The sequence below is a fragment of the Cyclopterus lumpus genome, chromosome 9, assembly GCF_009769545.1.
Source record: "Cyclopterus lumpus isolate fCycLum1 chromosome 9, fCycLum1.pri, whole genome shotgun sequence".
Lineage (NCBI taxonomy): Eukaryota > Metazoa > Chordata > Actinopteri > Perciformes > Cyclopteridae > Cyclopterus > Cyclopterus lumpus.
The window spans coordinates 15,794,581-15,814,410 of NC_046974.1; the positions used below are offsets into that span (position 1 = coordinate 15,794,581).

A 19,830-nucleotide genomic window follows, 5' to 3' on the forward strand; every position below is an offset into this window, starting at 1 on the left:
TGAAATAAAATTTTAACTTACTGATATTATTTGACTAATGCAGTGTTGTGCGATTGGGCATCTTCAAATTTGGCAGAATCCAACTGCACAAAGAAAAGCAATTCTCTTTTGAAGTATATTAGCATCCTAACACATTTGCTCTGCTCCAGTGTGGCCAAGAGCGAAAACAGAGCTATCTTGTATTCAGAGGAAATTGATTTATCTTGCAAAGGAAAAAAAAATATCCTTGTAGTCATTAAAACAAGAACCACAATCATGTACTTTGGGAAGTACATGTTATGAAATATAATTAGTGATTATGAATAACATGGTGCGACGGCTGTGTTTTCTTGTTATATGCACCACTGATTGTCTGAAATCAATGTGAGCATTCAAACCCTTTTTGCTCACACTAATTTCTCTAGCACACACACACACACACACGGACTCCTTCCTGTCACATCTCTCTGTCATCTAATAGCTTACACATTCCTTGCTTTTGTGCTAATTTAAATTGTAAACTTGATACGCTACATTTAGTGTCTCTAGACTTCTGTGAAAATGTTCCTCTGGATGTTTAGGAAATATTCTGCAAAGTAGTGAGGGCAGTTTTATTGACAGTAATCCCAGTTAAAGATTATGAGGGTTCATTCCCTACCGTGATGCCACCAGCATCCTGAGAGGGACCCATCTGGTTCAAACAGAAACCATCTTCTTGCATTGGAGAGCAGATCAAATGCATCACTGCCACCTACTCTGACTTGGAGCTATCCATCTTTATTTGGCTTGGTCATAACATGTTTGTAAAGGGAAGGATAACTTTGAAATGATTTCTCAACAGCAAGCTTGGACTGTTGCAGTATTTCCCTCAGTTGGCAAGAGCAGGAAATATGTGGTCTCATTAGAAATGCATTAGAGGGAAGGGAGGGATATATAGAACCAAGGAAATAAGCTTTTATCTGTTAAGCTCTGAGAGGTAAAAATCTCTCCAACTCGTGCTTGAACCAAGTTCTCTCTCCCTCTCTCTCTTTCTTTCTTTCTTTTCTCTGTCTCTCTGACACACACACAAACACACTAGCACACCTCAGTGACCCATTTAATATCAGCAACAAAACTGGCAACTATATTCCCACACGTTCCTCCTGAAAACACATTTCTGCTGAAACTCATTCAAAATAATTCACGAGGGAAAGTGCTTACTGGCACCTTCTTTATCAGTTTAATAACTTCATCACTCTCTGCCTGTGTAAAGGAAACATGTCTAAAAAAGGATGTTTCAACACAGCACTGCAGCCGAAAGGCACTTTCTTGTCCTGCAATACTCTCCTATCATCCACAGATTATTATACACAATGAATGAATTATGTGTGCAGTAATTCTGCTGTAGATAATAAACTACAACGCATTGTGCAGCTTTATTAGACACCCTCATAATGCACTTATTGCTTCTCAAGGAATCTTGACAATAAAACCTTTGTGCAAAGAAAAGAACAAGCATAGGCAGATTATTCCATATATCTGCATGGATACAGCCACCCTGTCTTGGTGACTCCCATGTCAGGAAGAAAGTAATCTTTACTGAGCTGACCTCATCGTACACTCAGCTGGGCCACGTGACAGGCAAGTTAACTGTTGCCAATATTACAATGTGTGTGGTGTGGTGTGGTGTGTGTGTGTGTGTGTGTGTGTGTGTGTTGTGTGAGTGGTGTGTGTGTTGCACAGCTGGGGAAAAAAACTATTTTCTTTTCTTTCCATGGAGAATCTGCAGAGTTGTGACCTGGCACCATGTTGTAGACCTCAAACCCAACTCTGAATTGTGATGTGTCCCAAATGAGTCTGGAGGCGGCAGTTCAGTCGACCATGGAGCATGATGCTGAGGATGGGCCTGTCCTGTGTGGGCCATTATAGCCATCGTTTTGCAACTCTGTGGTGGGCGTCCTCATCCTCATCCTCTTCGTCATCCTCTACAAGGCCTGCAAAGTGCCTTCACACCAAGAGCAAGTGCCAGTTTTCACAGCACTGCCAGAGAAGAAGAAGATGCCTGAGCAGAAATACCTTCTGACCACAGCCTGAGCATGAAGGACATGAACATGAAATGTAGATATAATTCAACTTTTGTCTATCTCGCAGAGACCAAAGGTAGACATACAGAGTGTTTGGAACTATCTGGATTCTGAACTTTGAGTGATCTCCTACATTTTTTCTTGGCTTCAACTACTCATCACATATATTCAGTAATACTACTCGTTATTTCTATTCAGTAACTCCTCGTGTTTTACATGAGCCATACATGTTCACATTTCCCCAACAGCCTCTCATCTACGCCATTCAGTGGAAGCTCAGAGTGAGCTAACTGCATTAAGAGTTGTGGCAAGTCCAACAACCCACAACAACAACAAGCAGGCCCAATCCTCTTATCTCTGCTGTGCGTCGCAGGGACTGTCCATCTGTCAGTTTGCTTTGCTCTATGCAGACGGACCATGAGCTCCTCCTCTACTTCAGCCTTTTTTCATGCCTCCATATCACACAACTGAGAGGATGTGGAGGAGAAACTGCAACAAGAAACAATTAATTCTATGGGTATATTTTTGGGTTGATGGGGTTGGTTGAGAGTGACAATAACGTGTTAGAGGTAAAGAGATGAAGTAGATGTATCGAACAAGTGGCTTAGTGTTTGGCATCTGCATCACTAATAAAGGCAATGACCAGAGTTGCCAAAACTAAAAGCCTAAAAGTCTGGATGGAGAGAGATGCTGCTGGAGAAAGTGTGTGAGAGTCACAACAGGGCAGAGGGGGAGACGGATGGAGATAAAGGACAGATTTTTGTGGGAATGATAAAGTTCAAGTGAAGAATCGAAAGGGGATGCTTTGATGTGTTGTTTACAGAGAGGGAGCTCGAGGCCTGTTTGATAGTCTCCCTATTTGACACACAAGCTTCACCGATCCAACTCCCATGGGATTAAAAGCAGCAGCAAAATGTTACTTGTGTCCCAGAGTGCCTCTCTTTCATTTTATGATCTGTTAAAGCCTGAATATGATATTTATATACAGCCTTAACCAGAAATGACAGACTAACTGAACACTCAGTCTCCCACAAGTGAATATTCTATTGGTTGGAGTGAATGTACTGGAGTTAACACACTAACAGTGTGATATCAATAGTCTCTAAAGGATGAAAGAGAGACAATGTGACAAGGCAGTGTATCTCTGCTCATCGGAATAAAAAGAGCTGCATACATCTATATATTTTTGTCTTGAATAGTCACCAATGGTTTATTAATGGAAAAGGCTTTTCACAGAGATTAGGTTTTATTTTGTCTTGAAAAACAAAGATCTATTTCAGCTATGCGTCAACTTGCTAAAATAATAAAATGCTAGATTTAGATTAGATTTTCTTTGCAGCACTTTATGAACTATTATATGATTTTTCTTTGTAGATTACATTTAGGCCTAATTGTTAACAGTAATTTGTATTGAAATGACTCTTTTGGTATTTGATCAATTATTTAAATCACAATTGAAGTTGCAGCTTCTTGTGTGAGCTTTTTACCTTCATAAAAATGTAACTTGGATTTTTAACTCTGACAAAAAATAGAACTTTGATCAATCAAATATGAATTAACGAGAATAAACTAGCCTTAAAAACAATAATGTATTGCAGCCCTACACTTTACAGAATCACTATTGTTTCACTTTGGTAATTGTCATAAAACTCTTTGCCTTGTGGTACAGATGAGAGTTTATCTTTTCCTGACATAATAAAATAATGTAGTGTTGTTTATAGTTAATGTGTTCCACAATCAATGTTTGTATTAGCAATAATAGCATGAGAGCTTGAATAAAAATAATAATTGACTTCAGCTTCCTGCAATGAAGTTATCAATGAGGAAAATATTGACCTCAACAGCGACCCACATCCTGTTGTTACGACAACCATCCTTATCTTGTAACCATGATCCAGCATTATTATAACAGAGGGAACTTCTGAGTGTTAACCGATAACCAGCATCTCAATTATACAGTTTAATAATTTCAGCAGTGAAACGTAACTTCATACCTTTACTCAAGTATACATTAAGTGCAATATTTAGGAACTTAAGTATTTACATTTTATACTAAAATTTTCCTTTTACAGCATCATATTTCAGATTAATTAGATTGACAGCTAGATGTCCCCTAAAATACAATACACTGGGGTAGAATAAACTGCAGCATATAAAATGAATAAGAGTAGGGTACATTTAAAAAATGCATCAATAAGCATTTTTTGTGATGATAATACAAAAAGAAGAAGATGGGACAATTCAGCGTGCATAATGTGTACTTTTACTTGTGATACTTGATACTTGTAATTTGCTATTTACTATTGTAAATAGTAATACTTGAATAATTTGAATGTAGAATGCTCAGTTGCAAGGAAATATTTGTAATTCAGTACCTTAGTACTTTTATATATATCTGAAAACCTTTCTTACCACTTAAGATGGAAGGAGATTGTTTTTCACTGATTCAATGTATTAACATGCATGTGTAAAACCGTGGTTTACAGCAACAATGAGACAGATGGTTGGGGCCGCCTTGGTTTGAAGCTGATCATCAGAAAGGCAGCTCTACATCTGTCTAGTGTTTATCTGCTTCCCTTCTATTGATTTGCCTGCCAGTTGCTTTCTCTCGCTCTTTGGCTCTCTTTCTCTTCCTTGTTTCTCTATTCCCATCTAACCAGACTGGTGCCAGACCCATGCAAGCTGCCCAGCGCAGATCCAGTGATCTACTCCACAGTGAGCTGAATGTTAAGGTCAGCATGTTCTTCTACACACTGTTTTTGAACTACTGCACTCCTCCCCTCCCTTGTTTTTCTAATCAGATCTTCTCAAGACAGGAGTTCATAAAGTGATCATGTGTGATACTAGTGAGAGAAAACAATTGAATAAGCATCCATCTTGTCATCCATCTGTTCTCCTGGCCATCACACTTCCATTGATCCCTCCACCGCAGGTTTAATGCTCAGACATGACGACTGAACTCTGCATCAGTCACTCCATCCCTCAATTTCTGGGAATGCATTGCATAGCACCAAAACAATATCCCAGATATTCCAATGGCAGTTGAGACAGAAGAGTGTCACTAAACTCAGCATTGTGTTATATAATTAACAGGAAAAATATAACAGACAGAGAGATTACTAATAAACATATGAGGGGCCAGTAATCTGCAGCTGCATCTGCATGGCTGGAGAGGTTGCGTAAGCGTAACCCACATCAGCAAAGACTGAGTCATGGGCAGTATTTGTGTTTGTGTTAGAGTGTGTGTGTGTGTGTGTGTGTGTGTGTTATATCCTAATTACTAAGGGATCAAATGTTAGTCTCTGGTTTGGAGTACTACATGCCCAGCAATTGTGTGTGTGTGTGTGTGTGTGCTTTTATATTTTATTATTTCAATCTTATGTAATCTATAATTATATTTAGTGGGTTCAAATAAAACATTTTGCGTGTGTGTGTGTTAAAAAGAGACAGAGAATGAAAACATGCACATAGGTTGAATATGATATTAGGTATTACGTATTTGTTGAAGAGCAGTGCAAAGCAGGGATGGATACATGCGTATCTGTGCTGGTATCTTACTGTTCTGATGTATGAATAATTAATGAGAACATTCTAACCATACTTAATAAGATCTTCATAGCAGGACTCCTATGGAGTCATGAACACTAATCACAATTACATTCACAGAGACTCACAGTCATTTAATCGATTTTGACAACAACGCAGCTCTGAAATCTAAATCATTATCATCCAGCAATTTAGTTAATATCTATGTTTATTGTGTCAGCAGAGGTTAAATCATGGCATGAAAGCTAAAATAATGGGCGTGATAGGAAAAGCATGAGCGTGGTGGGGTGAAAAAAAAGAAAAACATTGTGAGTGTGCATGAGGTGTAAGGAACTGGAGTGAGAGAACTGTATTATCTATTGTTCCCATACTTGCAGTGTCTGACCTTTCCCAAAGTGCAACAAACTGACCACCAGACAGTCGTATCTAATTGATATACATGAGCAGAAGTGTGGACCTCAAACTGTTTGCACTTAGCAGACTAAAACACTACGACCTACTTGACCCTCCACTCACCTCATTGTCATTCGTCCTCCCAGCTTGTGTACCTCCACTCCTGTAGACTCAGACTGCCACCTGCTGGTGAAACATGTAATGGGTGCTGCTTCGAGCTGTAATCACCTGCTGTTGGCTGCAGCAGTGGCTGATTGCTGCCAGGACCCTCTCCTTTATTGTGCAGCAGAGCATGCTATTGCTGCTCTCTGCTGGCATTTCCAGGTAAGGACAATGTGCAATCAAATGTGTCAGTCATTTTCTATGCAAACTCAACGTTCCGGATGTTCTGCTTGCAGGCCGTCATTAGCCGGAGGTTATGTTATGTTCCCCAGAATGTATAATGAATGTGCTCCATAGTGGTTGTTTGATTCGATGGTTGTGATTGGAGCAAGCTCTTCATATCGAGTGCAATTGTTATCAGCCCTACAGGAATACAGAAGGAATAGACAGAATAATGCAATAGTCTGGGTCCTGGAATAAATAAGTTTATCATGTTTATTTGTTGTTGTTTTTCAATGTACACACCGAATCAACTCTGTATTTATTTTACAAGCAGTACTTGCTGCGGTTCAGTGATGGAAGTACTATTACCATAGTGTATAAATACTCTTTCAAACATTTCAATAAATATAATATCTAACATTTACTTGCGCAAATGTTGTAGTCAAGTATATTGTACTTGATTATTGATTGTACGCAATTTTCTGGAGTAAATGTCTTTGGTCATACTGTTTCGAGCAAACAGGCAGAAAGCTGTCATGGCTGTGCTGCACTTTCTAGAATGATGACAGAGGTTGATCACAATTGGTTCAATTAAGTGATTCTAAATGTTCATTACCAAAGATATTCAACCTCAATAATATAATTTAGAATGAATTGAAGATTACACAACACTGATAATTTGACCTATATTCACAGTCACAGACCACAGGTTATGAATCAATTCCTGAGGTTTTTCATTGGACATATTATGTTTTGTCCCTGGCATATAATCAATTGGTTCGAAGCTGTTCATTTAATTGAGTAATTTATTCTGTTTTAATTAAAATCCCTGAATCAAGCCGGTTGTTTATTGACTTTTAAAATGGTGGGTTGTTGAGCTGTCTGCCGCTGATGTTTCTAGTATTTTTGTAATAAATAAATGTGTTGGGTGTTCACTGGTCTGCAGGATTTCAACTGCGGACCAGTGTACAAACACTGCCTTTCAAGACAGAACAGAGACTCCTTATAAAGAACATTTATTCCGAGGTACCCATTAAGGGTGCCCTTTATTCCCTTATTATTCGCCTTAGCTATCGAACCGTTATCCATTGCTCTTAAAGCAACCCCCATCATTAAAGGAATTCACAGATGGAGCACCGAGCACAGAGTCTTGCTATGTGCTGATGATTCATTAGTTTGTATTTCTGACCTAGTGGAATCTATCCCTGCTTTAATTGAAATACTTAGGCAATTTGGGACAGTCTCAGGATATAAATTAAATTCCTCCAAAAGTGAATGCTTCCCTTTAGGGGCTCCACAGGGAACCGTTCTGGCTCCATTCCTCTTCTCCATCTACACATCGGACTACAAACACAACTCTGCCAACTGCCACCTGCAAAAGTTCTCTGACGACTCTGCGATCGTCGGCCTCATCTCGGCCGATGATGACAGGGAGTACAGGGAACTGAACCAGGACTTCTTAGGATGGTGCCAGCGGAACCGCCTCCAGATCAACTCCAGCAAGACCAAGGAGCTGGTGGTGGACTTCCGCCGTGGTAAACGCTCTCCTCCAACACCAGTGAGCATCCAGGGACTGGACATTGAGATTGTGAAGTCTTATAAGTACCTGGGTGTTCACTTGAACAATAAATTGGACTGGTCTGACCACGCTCATGCACTCTACAAGAAGGGACAGAGCAGACTCTTTCTGCTGAGGAGACTGAGGTCCTTTGGGGTGCAGGGAGCACTCCTGAAAACCTTCGACTCAGTGGTGGCATCAGCCATCTTTTATGGAGTGGTCTTCTGGTGCAGCGGCATCACAGCAGCTGACAGGAGGAGACTGGACAAACTGGTGGGGAAGGCCAGCAGCGTGCTGGGGTGTCCTCTGGATACTGTGGAGGTGGTGGGAGACAGGAGGATGATGGCCACGCTATCGTCCCTGATGGACCACCCCTCCCACCCCATGCAGGGTACTCTGGCAGCGCTGCACAGCTCCTTCAGCCACCGGCTGATTCATCCCCGGTGTCTGGGGGAGAGATACCGCAGGTCCTTTCTCCCCGCTGCTGTCAGGCTACACAACAAGCTGAGCTGAGCTCCCAGGAGGCCACAAACACTTGAACACTTTGGACTTCGCACTGAACAGCACTTTAGCCCAGTTGTGCAATACTAATACGTTTAAATCCTTTTTAATTTTTTTATTTATTTTATACACTTTATCCACTTTATTCTATTTCTACTCCGTCTGTATATATAATATTCTTCTTCTTTTTGAGTCTTTTATCTTAATTCTGTTATTATACTACTTGTTTTACTTATTACTGTGAGCAATGCTGCTGTAATCCTGTAATTTCCCCACTGAGGGACTAACAAAGGATTATCTTATCTTATCTTATCTTATCTTAAACAATTTGGCAATAAGTAAATCCAGAAAAGCAAATGCCTTTTTACAAGTGTGATTCTGAATTCAAATATCTGGGCATCTATATCAAGTATCAAGACAAACTTCGACAGATGGAAACCCATCAATGCTTCATTAACAGGCAGAGTTAATTCTATTAAGATGAATGTTTTACCATGTTTCTTATATCCATCTCAATGTCTGCCGGTGTTCCTGTACCTCCTCTTTTTTACTACCTTGGATAAGCATATTACAATCTTGTTATGGGATGATAAGCAACCACGGATAAGTAAAGTGATGATACAAAGACATCGATCTCAAGGTGGACGTTCTCTTCAGATATTGCTGGGCAGCCAATATAGAGAAAATAATATACTGGATCAATCTCCCTCAAGAAGGCTGGTGTCTAAAGGAAGCTCAATCTGGTCCATCTTCTTCTCTTCTGGCATTGGTGACCTCTAGACTACCCTTCTCCAAGAAAGTATTCATCCAACCCGATAGTAATTACAACATTAAAAATTCTGGCACAGCTTTGCACACAATTTGGCTTCACAGATGTATCTACTATAACTCCTATTCATGATAATCACCTCTTTCCCCCACCCTGACTGGACTATGCATTCTTGCTATGGCTTAAAAATGGCATTTCCAACAAAAAACAAACTCATGAACTCTGAGTCAAAGGTCCGAAAGAACGAGGTTGCGGATACAAGCGGCCAAAATGAGTTTCCTCCGTAGGCTGGCCGGGCTCAGCCTTAGCGAGAGGGTAAGGAGCTCGGACATCAGGAGGGAACTTGAGTTGAGGCGCTACTCCTTCCTGTCGAAAGGAGTTAGCTGAGTTGGTTCGGGCCTCTCATCAGGATGCCTCCTGGGCACCTCCCACTGGAGGTTTACTTGGCACGACCAACTGAGAGGAGACCCCGGGGAAGACCCAGGACATACTGGAGGGATTATATCTCCCATCTGGCCTGGGAACGCTTCGGGATCCCCCAGAATGAGCTGGAAATGTTGCGGGTGAGAGGGAAGCCTGCAGCCTGCTGGGCCTGTTGCCACCGCAACCCAACCCTGGATATGCGGATGAAAATGGATGGATGCATGGATATATTGTATTGTAAATAAACATCATACATTGTTACCTTGACTTAAGTGTAATGGGAAAAGTAGGTCATTGCAAAGTCAACTTCAGGTCAGCAGTCACACACACCTGATCTCACATGGAGGGACATTACAGCAGAGCTGTTTAGTCTGCAGGTTAAATGCTGGAAGAGAACAGTCCGAAGTGGTGAAATATAAAATATGTGAATCAATTCATTGGACTGGCCTCTTGAGGAAATCTAAATTTCATGTCAGTCTAATTACACTGAATACAAAATACACTCAAAACAGTGTAGAGCCCTTTGCAAACAGTAAATATGAATCAAATATGTGGTGTGTGGGGCCATAAACCACAAACAGCTGGTCAATATAAAGCAAAGAAAATCTAGGACAATGTTCAGAGTTGTTAAGACTGTGTCAAAGGGGAACCTCTGGTTAGAGGATGCAGTGCTGAGAGGCTCCTGACTACTTTTGATATTTTAACTTTAAGGCCTCGTTTGTGTTATACGTTTTCACATTAATGTTGGACACAATAATTAATTAACCCCCCCATATTCCCATTTATTTATTATTTGTATTGATTGTTAATTGTTTTGTTTATTCACCTGCTAAAGAACAAATTAACTAACATGTGTTGAACATTCGGGAAAGAAGGCACAAGAGAATCAGAATAAGAGCTGACTGTCACACACCTGCTGCACTAAAAATGAGACGATTTCTAAAGGGAATCTGGTGCTCAGAAACAACTGCTTTCGTTCCCCGGACCGACAACATCGACAAAAAAATGAAAGTTCCTTGCAGGAACTAAAGGATGTACCTAGTCCAAAAGATAAAGCTATTAAATGTGTGTCTATACAAAGATTGTGATTATAACTTGAATTTTTAAGTGTTTCTGTTTACTCATTATGGTATTAGATAAATGTTTATTACCTCCATATAGATCTAGATTTATACAGTGTTCACATAACTCAAAATGTGGGTGGACACATCCATTGTCTTTGTGTGCGCTTGCATAGTTTGTCTATTGGATTAAATCCAAAGTGGCAGAAAAGAGAAAATTGATTTAGTCCAATATCACACTTCCTTCTTCTTCTATAGTTTTTGCTTGCATCCTTACTGTTGCATTACTGCCACCTTTCGGATCCCACCTTCCCCATCAGTCCTGTGGCTCTCAAAAACTTGTTCAAGCACCTTCTTCCCAGCTTACTTGATCCCCACTCTGGAATATTCCACAGATCTCTTCCTTCCATCCCTTGTCCTTCCATATCCGCCAGCATGCCCCTCCTTTCTGAGCTCTATCTACTACATGTGACGATGACATGATGCACACTTTCTAGTGCCTGGCAGTGATCACAGAGACACGTTGGATGTTTCCCCCATCATATGCAATGTACTGTGCAGACTGCTGTGTCCAATTCTTAGTCTTGCCACTGACACTTCCTCTCTCCTGTTTCCTCCCCTGTATCTCACACCGTTAACTTGACTTTGAATTGCGTGTAGGTGCCTCCCCCTCGTCTCCTGATCCCATTGCTCTTGCCATACTCTGCTGATATTTTTCTTGGAGATGCTCTTTCCCTTTGCTTTGGATAGCTTAATAGCTATGTGTACTTGGTCTTCCTTTAGTGCTTGTTTGGCTAGCTTGTCCACCATTTAATTTCCTCTGATACCTACATGAGCCGGTACCCATATAAATACAACTGCACTGCCTCTTTCTACTGCTCTTGAGTGCAACGACATTATCTTATACATCACACTTCCCTTCTCTCACTTACCTAATCATCTTATTCTATACACCTGTTAGTCACACCCACCTCCTCAGTTTATTCTATACACCTGTTAGTCACACCCACCTCCTCAGCTTATTCTATACACCTGTTAGTCACACCCACCTCCTCAGCTTTATTCTGTACACCTGTTAGTCACACCCACCTCGTCAGCTCTACACTCGCACCTGCCCACTGCTGCGCCTACTCCCTGTGGTATATACACCCCAACCTCACACAAACCTCAGGGGCCAGATGCGTGTCTGGACTTCTCCGCCTTGCCTACCCTAGTAAACCACCATAGCCTTCTGTCCCCGTCCACAGAATTAGCCTCAGCTACACCGCTGGTCTCTGTCTGCCTGTTCCCTGACGGCTTGGTGTTCCCAAGCTGGTTTCTTTGTGAGTGGATCCGAGACAGTTTTTCTTTTGAGATCTCCTCTAATAAAATCTTGCTAAACAATTTGGTGTCCGTCGTTACTGCGTCTGGGTCCTAACCACCCCTGGTACAAATAAACTATCAAAGTATACACAGACCGTACAGCCCAGTTAGTGGCACAAACACACAGACGGCTAACGTAAATTAGGCTTGCGCCATATGTAATGACTATAAGGAGCAGTGTTTATTTTGACCAGTTCTCAGGGTTTCAGCAATGTGTGCATATTCTTGCTCTGCAGTGAGTTAGTAGTTGGCTTTGTCCCCTCTCTTTTAAACAACTGATTTTAGATTGTATGGACTCTCGTGTCTTTGGAGTATGTGTCCCAGGTCTTACACATTTGACCTTTTTAAAAGAAGTACAATTAGTCATGTAGACTGGTCCAATTAAGTATAATAATAGGTGATGTTATAATTGTAGATGCACTAATGTGCTAGCATTATTTTAATGCTTATAAAATTGGGGATCATTTGATTATTTACTTATAGCTTGTGAATTTTCCCCAGGGGTTAGATCAAATATACTCTTATTAAATTATTATGTAGTTGTTAATTGCATGTTGTATTAATAATCAGAATCAGCAAAGTATTAGCCTAACTCAATGTCATTCATTTAATAAATGCAATACAATATTTGCCTCTGAAAGATATTGCCGTAGAAGTAGCCTACAGTATTTGAGTAAATGTACTTTCCACCAGTGTCTCACTTAGCTGGGGACCGCGTTGTCCTCTTCATAAGGCCGTTTCTGGATCAACGGACCCGAGGCTTTGTAATACCCTACCCGGAAGTGGGTGGTAGAGTCACCGTCACCCAGCTGGTCACACCACCGTCGACATAGCCTACTGCCTGCTGGGATGAAGCTCGCCACCGGAGAAATAAAGAGGTTGTTACAAATCTGAATTGACTGTACTCTTAATCTCGGCGATAACTCGCTGAAACGACCAGTTCCCAATAATTAGTCTTTAGAAGAAGGGAGGAAAATGATGGAAGAAATAGATAGATTTCAAGTGCCGAGTGCCGTGCAGGAGGCGGAGATGCAGGCGGAGATGCAGCCGCTGGTAAGTTATTTGTGTTGGCTGTTGTTGGACACAATCTATCAATGCTTGGGTATTGTATTCTAATTTAATGTCACTGTTATTGTCGGATGTTTAGTGTATGAGGCCTTCCATTCTCAATGTTATGCTTTGGGATCCAGACAGATCCATCACCTGCCATGCGTAATACTGGCTGTTGTACCGTTTGGCATTTTCTTCAAGTTTTTTCTACTACATTAAAATGTTGAAATGCCAGTGTAACGTGTCAGAGGATCATTTATTTGCTCATAGACAGACGTGTTTGTTTCACTGTGTAATGCAAGCAGCGTCCGGTCTGCTGCGTAGTGAGCTGCATTCGTCATGTCTGGCGAAAACAAGCATCCATGCCAACGCTGCTGCTACCTCATCAGCATCAATGCAGCAAGTTGTTTCGTCCTAAACGCTGCTTGTGTGTCGCCTTGGCCTTATTTCTGAGCCGTCTTTAATTGCAAGTATGTGCTTGCATGAAACGTTAAATCACTGCATTTTGATTCAAAACCAGTGTAAATTATTTGGCGGTGCGCTCCGTGGGCCGTAGCGGGGCCCTGGGTTACTGCAGCCTGCAGGGCGGCCTCTTCAGCCCACGGCCGGGGACACTAGAGAACCAGTCTAGACCCAAAGTAGTCTGACCTGCAGTCTCCAGGCGTCCCCATACCTCCATTCATTCCCGTGCGTAATGTGGCCCCTCATTGATAGTATGCTGTTGTCCATATCTTTGCCCTTTGGATATAAGATGCGACTGTTTAGGAATGTTTCACAAACTTGGATCCAGGGACTTCTAGGAGTCCTCCAAATTGCCCTAAAGCAACCTGAACAAATCAAGGAAGCCTTTTTAGGTTCAGTATTTTTCAATCACTTAAAATAAGTTAAAATGAGAATGTGTAATTTCTATTTTAAATCACCATTTCAATCTCAGTTGAAATCTCAGCTATGAAAAAGCCCAATAAAGGTTAATAGTATATATTTCTTGAGAAGTATGTGTTTGTAGGACTTAATATAGGTTGTAAACAAGCTGTCCTTATAACGCTACATAAATATTTAGATAGAGAGGCTCTTGCTTACATTGTATCTATTCATGAACTGTTTTATTCACATTGTCTAGGCATAGACATTGTTATGCATTACACAACTAGATTAATAATTCATTAATGCACATTTCTGCTTTCTGTCCATGCCATTGTCTTGTTTGTCTCCAGGACCCGGCCTCTTCCACAGCCTCAGAGGCGGACTCGGACACCAGAGAGGGGGAACCTGTCACTATCAACTACAAGCCCTCACCCCTGCAGATGAAAATAGGTGAGTGAAAGCTTCAGTATTTGTAGGCTTAGTGTCTGCCCGTGGGAATATCCATATCCTGTAATCAACTGTATATCATATGTCCTGGAAAGTGTAACCTACTGTTATGTGCAGATGTGGCATCATCTCTTGACACAAAAGACACACTGTTGCAGAATTGTATTTCATAGTGTGATGGCATCTGCACAATGTGATAGGAAAGTTCTCTGAAATGTATTCACAAAGTAAACCAAGAATGTGGTGATATGTTATGTTTTATTTATCCTTATTATGCTGCTAAGCTAGAAGTAAGTCCTATATTCATCCATGTAGAATGAAAAATGCCCGTTGCTGTTTTTCTGAACATATCCAAACACATTTTAATCTACACCCTTCTTAAATGAGGGGGGAACTATACATCTTCGCATTTTATAACTGGATCTAGCAAAAGTTTTGGCTTTTTGTTTTTGCCTGAAAAATAACTTAAATAATAATGATCACTGTTCTCTAATCAATTAATAATAAAAATGTTTCAACTCTCATCTCTTTAAAAAGAAAGAAAAGCCACAGTCCTTAAATAGCTCTTTTCAGCACCTTGGACAGAGTCCAGTGGTGAGCAGCAGTCCATCTTTTTTTACTTCTATTATAATACTTTCTTTGCCAAAGCCTTGAAGAACCAATAATATTCAGCAGGAGTAAACCATTTAGTGACATAAATGTACGAAAAAGGATCTTTTTTGAGAACACTGGCATCCAAAAGTTAAATGTATTCTACATCTAGTCTACAGTCAGTCCATAATGACAATGTTATTCTGCTTAAACTCATTTGTGTGTGTGTATAGAGTCTTTTTATGACATGTAAACACTGTCCTAAAATGTCTATGAAATACAATCTGAGCAACAAGTGACCTTGAGATAGACAATCCTCTAATCTGCCTCTGATCGACTCTTAAAACTTCTGGATTCAAAGTGTAATGCCATTGAGTGGCAGCACAATATAAATTTGATAAAACCTTTTCTAGTGTCGCTGATGTTTTATACTTTAGTTCCTCGCTGTCTCAGAGTAGACTAATAGCATTAGTTTAGTTATTTGTCATCTGGTCTGTGACAAGGATCAGAAAAGGGGATACAAAGAGACGAGAGCCAGTTGTTTCTGAATGTAGTGTCTCATGCTTTGTGAATTGTGTCTTGTATTACATTAAGCAACCCCCATAGTCATACCAGCAATGATCATTACTTCCTGGTCAGCAGATCACTGAAGAAACTGATCTGCCATGATGTCGCATCTTCTACTGTGCCGCAAAGTCTATGGTTTGTCATCATGTTCAGGAAGAAGAGATTTCACACTCAAAAACATTCAAGCCAATTCCCTTTCCATAATCAGACTTCAGTGTTTAAATTATACAGATTTATTCTTGTGAAATCTGGTCTCCTTTTTTAAACATAACCTGATCAGATTTTCATGGAGTTATTCAGTGCAAAGATTAACATCAGTAAATTACTACATTTCATTGGAGTTGTCCCGTAAATTTACATTAAGGTGCCACTAACATTAACTCAAACTAAATTCATCGTCTATTTTGTTGGTCATTTGGTGTTTGTGTGTTCTTGTGCAGAGAAACAGAGAGAGCTGGCTAGGAAGGGATCCTTGAAGAACGGCAACACTGTGGGTAGTCCAGTCAACCAGCAGCCCAAGAAGAACAACAACGTCATGGCCAGAACACGGTAAGAAAAATAAGACGGTAGCTTCTTAGCTATTAGTCATTCAAATATATTGATAAACTCAACTTCAGTCCTTATTCTAGTTTAGTATTGTACTGTTTAGTTTTTCTACCAACAGCTGACCACATGTATGTACTGTTTGTGCACGATCAGAAACAAGTTCTCATGAGCAAGACCAGATGGATTTTATTCTCATGTCTTTCTGTGGGGCTGGCAAGAGTATAGTTTTATTAATTTAGGGTTTGTAAGATGTCAGTTACAAATTAGACCTCATTCATTATTCTGTTGTTACTGTAGTAACATATGTAACTGTTTCAGCATATTTGCCAATCTTACTCAGTGTTTGTGAATCCATTTTACCTCTAAATCTTTCGGTTGTGTTCTGTTACACCCTTATTATTATTGATCATTTATTTTCTCCCTCTTTCTCTCGCTCCTCCCTCACCCCCCTCTCGGTCACTCTCTCTCTCACTCTTACTCTCACTCTCTTTCTCTGTTCCCTCCCTGCAGGTTGGTAGTGCCCAATAAAGGCTATTCCTCTTTAGACCAGAGCCCAGATGAGAAGCCCTTGGTGGCCCTAGACACAGACAGGTAAACACATGCACAAACACACACATTAGTACACTTATTGTCACATTAACACCGTAAACACAGAAATTATAAGCTAATTTGTGTTGTTTGTTTGTTTCAGTGACGACGATTTTGATATGTCTCGATACTCATCGTCGGGATACTCCTCTGCTGAGGTGAGACATGTGATACAGCAAATCTTTGTTTCAATTCCCTCCCTCCCCCACTTTCTTTCTTCTATCTCCCATGTTGGTCACGAGGCCAAGAGCCAGGCATTTATCTCAAAGCAAACCCATTTATATCCATCCTACTTATCCACGGTAATTCTGTCGGCATGTCGCTTGCTACAAGCGCATCATTACATTGCGGATGCACCTGCACATAAATGTGCATGAGACACAAAGCGGTAAACAAATGAAATGTCATCTCTGGGTGTCTGCTCCTGCACATCATATTTATTCCCCAGAAATCTTCGTTCCCACCCTGTACATACGTTGTCTGTCTGTGACACGTTCAGGCTTGTGGGTATATTGTATGTTATATGAAAAAGCCCATACGTTTTCAGATCTTAAGTCCACCATGTTTTAAATAACAATAATAATGTACAGTATATGTTGAAACCCAATTTAGCCATTGTCTCCTCTTTCTTAGTACAACCTAACAACAGCAAGTTCTGAGCAAGCAATACGCCGTGGCAACAATACGGTTGTACTATAGCTAAAAAAGTAAGGAAACACAGTTGCTATACAGTGCAGCCTCAGTGTAGTAGTACAGAAGATTAGTCTTAAGTTTTGACGGTCTGGTTTTTGTCTTCGCATTGACTGCATTTTTGCTTGGTTTGTCTCGGTCTCACACAAAGAAAGAGAAATGCCGATGCATTGTCTGATTCATGTGAAATATCTTTACAGTAATTGCTCATAGGTGACAGAGGAAACCCCCACATAAAAATCACCCCTGCAATGTTTTTTGATTACTTTATCAAGGCATTTCTCATAAAACATGTGAATGAGGATAAATCTTTTCTGTAGTTGTTTTTACGGGAATGTGGATCTTTCAAATCAATGGTGCCTATGGTTTGCGTGCTGTACATTTTATCGTGTGTCTTGCAGTGTGTGACTGGCTCTGGTCTGGTCTTGACTTGGTCTCTAACCCTCAAAGTCTTAGTGTTGTCCTGGTCTCGATACACTGGTTTTGGTCATGACTTTGTTTTGGTGTAGTTGTTGTTGACTAAAACACTGGTAGGCCTACAGTATAAAGGTTATCTATCTACGGTAGACTAAACCGTTAATACATAAACAAGGTAAATGTTTGGATATCTAATAAAGACATTGCTTTGGTTTTGCATGCAAACAAAGGCGAAATAGAACATTCCAGCAGGACAGTAGTAGTCATCACATTCATGACAAAACTCCAAGTGATGATCCTTACTGCCATCTGTGAAAGTGCTCTAAATCAGTTTGTCATGGTTACCACTGTACATTTTACCCAGCTCAAAATAAAACTTTTAAAAAACAAGGGGGTTTGTTGGCACAAACCCCCTTGTTTTTTATGGATTATGCAAACAAGATAAAACGACTCAATTAGTGACCTTTTGAGGTGTTTGTAGGCAGGTGCCTTTTGGACAGAGCCAGGCCATTTTCAGTCTTTGTACTAAGCTAAGCTAACCATCTGCTGGCTGTAGCTTCTGAGACCGAATTTGAAGTTTTATTATTTCTATATTTCATCCCTAATTGAGTCACCTTTGCTACACTCTGTCTCCTCCTTTGCTCTTCCCACTAGGCCTTGTGTATCTTCTTGCTCCGCTAGTCCATGTTGATGCCTCCTTGGGCAAGACACTTAACCCCAAATTTGCTCCTGAATGCTGTGCATTTTGTGTATGTTTGGGTATGAATGTTTCGATAGTCCCCCGGTGGCACCTTATTTATTTATTTTATTCATTTATTTTGCAGGGACAATGCACACTAATCAACAGTAGGACTGTAAGTGAGCCAGAGTTAGCCAAAGAGCTAATTTCCAAATTACCTTGCATGGCAGCCCCTGCTATTAATGTATGAATGGGTGAATGACATGTAGTGTAAAAGCCCTTTGAGTGGTCGGAAGACTAGAAAAGCGCCATAGAAGTACAAGTCCATTTAACTTTACCATTAATGTACTATTTACTTGACAGACATGAAAACAGACAATCAGCATTGAGACATTTTATTTAAAGATTTTATTTGAAAATAATCAAATCTGAACCCAAACTGAGCCCAAGGCTGGAGTGGCCCACGAGCAAAGTATGCTCTGTGACCTGCTACTGGTCCGCGTCCCTGTGGTTTGGAAACGTTGCTTGAACCCATCAACCTCCTCTGTCTATCTTCCCCTCTTCAGCAAATCAATCAGGATCTGAACATACAGTTGCTGAAAGATGGTTACCGCCTAGACGAGATCCCGGACGACGAGGACCTGGATCTTATCCTGCCCAAATCAGTCAACCCCACCTGCATGTGTTGCCAGGCAACCTCCTCCACCACCTGTCAAATACAGTAACCTCAGCCCTCTGACCTTCTGCCCCTTCCCGGTTCCACACAATATAACCCCCAATCTTCATCTGCTGTGAGTTTACTTCGCTGCCACAGTGGTGACAGAGAAGCATTGGTAAAGTATTGTAATGACCGTTAAGTGCTATGATAATAATGGCGATGAGAAATAATCTAATTAACATATAGAGTAATTGGTTTCAAATCTAGGAGAAGGAGCACATTTGAAAATATGAGTAAAAGTGGTGGTTTCCTCCTATGGTAGGACTTGCACTTGTGTTTGAGAGCCCTTCTTCTGGTGATCATGGTGTAACACACTGATATTAGAGGACATGAAACAAGGTCAATTGATGCTATAAAGTGATATCCATTTCCCTGAAGAATAAGAACCATCATAACTGCTGACTCAACTGTTCTGCTTACCTTACTGAATTATGGGTTGCATTTTTCTAGGTTTTTTTATTTGTTCATTTTTATTTAAATGCTTACTTTTTTAGGATTGAGGGATACGTATGATTGTGTTGACGTGGGAATATTTGAGAAGTGTGGACTGCGGTCTTGGTATCCCTAAATAGAGGATATCTGGTCCCGTATTCATTGTACTGCACAGGGTTAAATTGCACTCATTCACACCACCCTCAATACTTTTGCTGGCTCTCCAATACAGAGTATAGGGATGAATGTATGAACATGAATG

General features: G+C 40.6%; 1 protein-coding gene across 4 annotated transcripts; it reads left to right on the forward strand.

Moving 5' to 3' along the window:
* The first annotated feature begins 12,954 nt into the window (after positions 1-12,954).
* On the forward strand, positions 12,955-19,143 carry fam219ab (family with sequence similarity 219 member Ab). 4 transcript variants are annotated; one of them, XM_034542615.1, is made up of 6 exons: positions 12,955-13,032; positions 14,244-14,343; positions 15,939-16,047; positions 16,555-16,635; positions 16,736-16,790; positions 18,985-19,143. In XM_034542615.1, the coding sequence occupies exons 1-6, from the start codon at positions 12,955-12,957 to the stop codon at positions 19,141-19,143; spliced, it is 582 nt and encodes a 193-aa protein (XP_034398506.1). The 4 variants fall into 4 exon arrangements, with proteins under 4 accessions (XP_034398506.1, XP_034398507.1, XP_034398508.1 ...); XM_034542616.1 differs by having other exon boundaries at positions 14,244-14,300; positions 15,947-16,047; XM_034542617.1 differs by having other exon boundaries at positions 12,955-12,981.
* Positions 19,144-19,830: the final 687 nt, after the last annotated feature.